General features: G+C 35.2%; 1 protein-coding gene across 1 annotated transcript; it reads right to left on the reverse strand.

The window, feature by feature from the left end:
* Window positions 1-1,074: 1,074 nt before the first annotated feature.
* LOC148298221 (uncharacterized) lies at window positions 1,075-2,322 on the reverse strand (the record flags this gene model as incomplete). The annotated part of the gene is made up of 1 exon (XM_088277034.1): window positions 1,075-2,322. A coding segment is annotated over one exon (1,248 nt), but the record flags the coding sequence as incomplete, so codon positions are not given.
* Window positions 2,323-2,563: the final 241 nt, after the last annotated feature.

The following is a 2,563-nucleotide window of genomic DNA, read 5'->3' on the forward strand; positions in this document are numbered from 1 at the left end:
TCTGTAGGCCTTATTAACGCAGGCTTCAATATGTGAAGAAAACAAAAGTTTCTCGTCCATTATGACGCCGAGGTCTCTTAATTCAGTTTTCCTGGTCAGCCGACTATTGTTAATTTCATAATCAAACATAATTTTATTTTTTTTTCTTGTGAACGTAATGCTAAAACATTTATTGACATTTAGAAAAAGCTGATTAAGATTACAATAAGACACTAGATTATCGAGATCGTTTTGCAACATGGAACAATCGTCTATAGACTTGACTCGTATAAATAACTTGGTATCGTCAGCAAACATGAGAAAATTTTGATTGATATATTTGTTAATATCGTTTATGTATATTAAAAATAATAATGGGCCCAGGTGGGATCCTTGGGGAACCCCAGAAGGAATCATAATGTAATTAGAAGTAAATCCTAGAACCGCTACCGCTTGGCTTCTATTTTCAACATAAGAAATGAGCCATCTAAGAAGATCACCATGAATACCCATTTCGCGAATCTTACGAATCAAGACATTGTGATTTATTTTGTCGAAGGCCTTGGCAAAATCAGTATATATGGCGTCCACCTGGTAGCCTTCTTCCATGGCCGATAGTATGAAATGATTGAACTCAAGCAAATTTGACTCAATCGACCTGCCTCTTAAGAATCCGTGTTGGTTCAATATAATGTCATTTCTTATTACTGGGTTGATTTTATCCGTGACAATTTTTTCCATAGTTTTTCCAAAAAGTGGGAGTTTGGATATCGGTCTATAATTACTGATATCGGATCGGTCACCACCTTTGTGGATAGGAGTAATGAGTGCTCTCTTCCACACGGAGGGAAAACATCCCTCTCTAAAAGATTGTGTATACAACTTGGAGAGCGGAATGGAAAGTTCCACAGCACAATGTTTAATAAGCAAGGGGTGAATACTGTCTGAACCAGGACCCTTATTTACATCAATATTACTAAGGTATTTAAGGACAGTAGGTCGATCAAAGTCAATTATATTCAATGAAGTGCTTGTTTCGTTATCATTAGTGTGAGGAGGCGCCATACATGATGTACTGCCAGAAGAGTCAGGTACAAAAACGGACTTAAAATAATCGTTAAATTGATTTGATATGGATATACCGTCGCAGGAAGATACATTGTTTAAATGCATTGACGACGGTAGATTAGAGTTGTTACATCTTTTGTATTTAGAAAATGACCACAAAATTTTTGGGTTTGTTTTCAAGGTTTCTTCCACACTTTCAATATATTTTTCGTAACAGATTTTATGAACGGTTTTTTGACGAGATCTTAAGAGGGAAAAAGTTTGAAAATCTTCAACTTGTTTAAATTTCTTCCATTTTTTATGGAATTTAGATTTTTCTTTCAATATCTTAATTAGGGCTTTGCTGTACCAAGGGGGGTATTGATTAGGGCTAAAAACTATTTTTTTAGGGACACGTAATTCAATTATATTATAAATAATGTTATAGAATTTATCCGTAGAATCATTTACGTTCATATCATGGAATTCAAGATCCCAATTTACTTGAGCGAGGTCCTCTTTCATTTTGGAATAATCAGCCTTGTGGAATAGCTGGACTTCTCTTGCGTTTGGCTTCAGACATCTTGTGGGATTCAAGAATGAAAGTTGAAAGTCAATTATTAGAGATTTGTGGTGGCTGTCTTCGGGAACAATCGGATGCGTGCAATGAGATGTAAGGCAGTGGATAAAATTAGTCATAACGAGATCTAAAATCCTATTAAGTCTGTTGCGTTCATTATTAAATTGTAGTAAACCGTGTAAAGCTAAGAATTCCACAAGTAGTCTACTAGTATCTGAATCATAATTTGTAGGTGAGAGTGAATTACTACCCTCATCCAAAATCCAGTCAATTTTAGGTAGGTTATAGTCACCTAGCAAAAGAAGAATATCATAAGGTTTGTCAGAAAGTGCAGTTTCTACACTGTTGAGATGCGCTACAAGACTTGAGGTATAATTACGTCCCTGAGGGTGATATGAACAGCAAATGTGGATTTTTTTATTGGAGTTAATATCAAATGAAACCCAAATATCTTCAGCTGCGGAATTCCAGACAACGTTTGATGTTGCGTTGAGTCTATTGTGAGTTGCGATTAGAACACCACCACCAAGTTTACAATTAAGATTAGCGTAGTCACGATCTCTTCTAAATACACAATATCTTGAATCAAAGAGTTCGCTATTATGAATACCATCCAATAACCAAGTTTCCGTGAAACATATAACATCATAATCACTATTCAAAATATTTAGTTGGCATTCGTGAGTTTTCCCTCGAAGCCCGCGTGAATTTTGATAGTAAATTTATTTAGTATAATAAATACCTTTTATGTATCTTTTTAAATCAAACAGATTTCATGAGTCTACTAAGTTGTATCGTATTAAAAAAGAGCGCATTCGTTTGAAAATGCCATAACTAGGCGAAACAATTGTCACAATATTAATTTGTATGGGTTTTTATATAACAGTATATATAAGAGTCTATATCAGTCCGCCTCCGTGGTTAATGGTCAGCGTGTTTAGCTACCGTGCTGGAGGT

The sequence above is a fragment of the Brachycentrus maculatus genome, unplaced genomic scaffold, assembly GCF_059751285.1.
Source record: "Brachycentrus maculatus isolate JH-2025_06_01 unplaced genomic scaffold, ASM5975128v1 h1tg002355l, whole genome shotgun sequence".
In the NCBI taxonomy this organism is placed as follows: domain Eukaryota; kingdom Metazoa; phylum Arthropoda; class Insecta; order Trichoptera; family Brachycentridae; genus Brachycentrus; species Brachycentrus maculatus.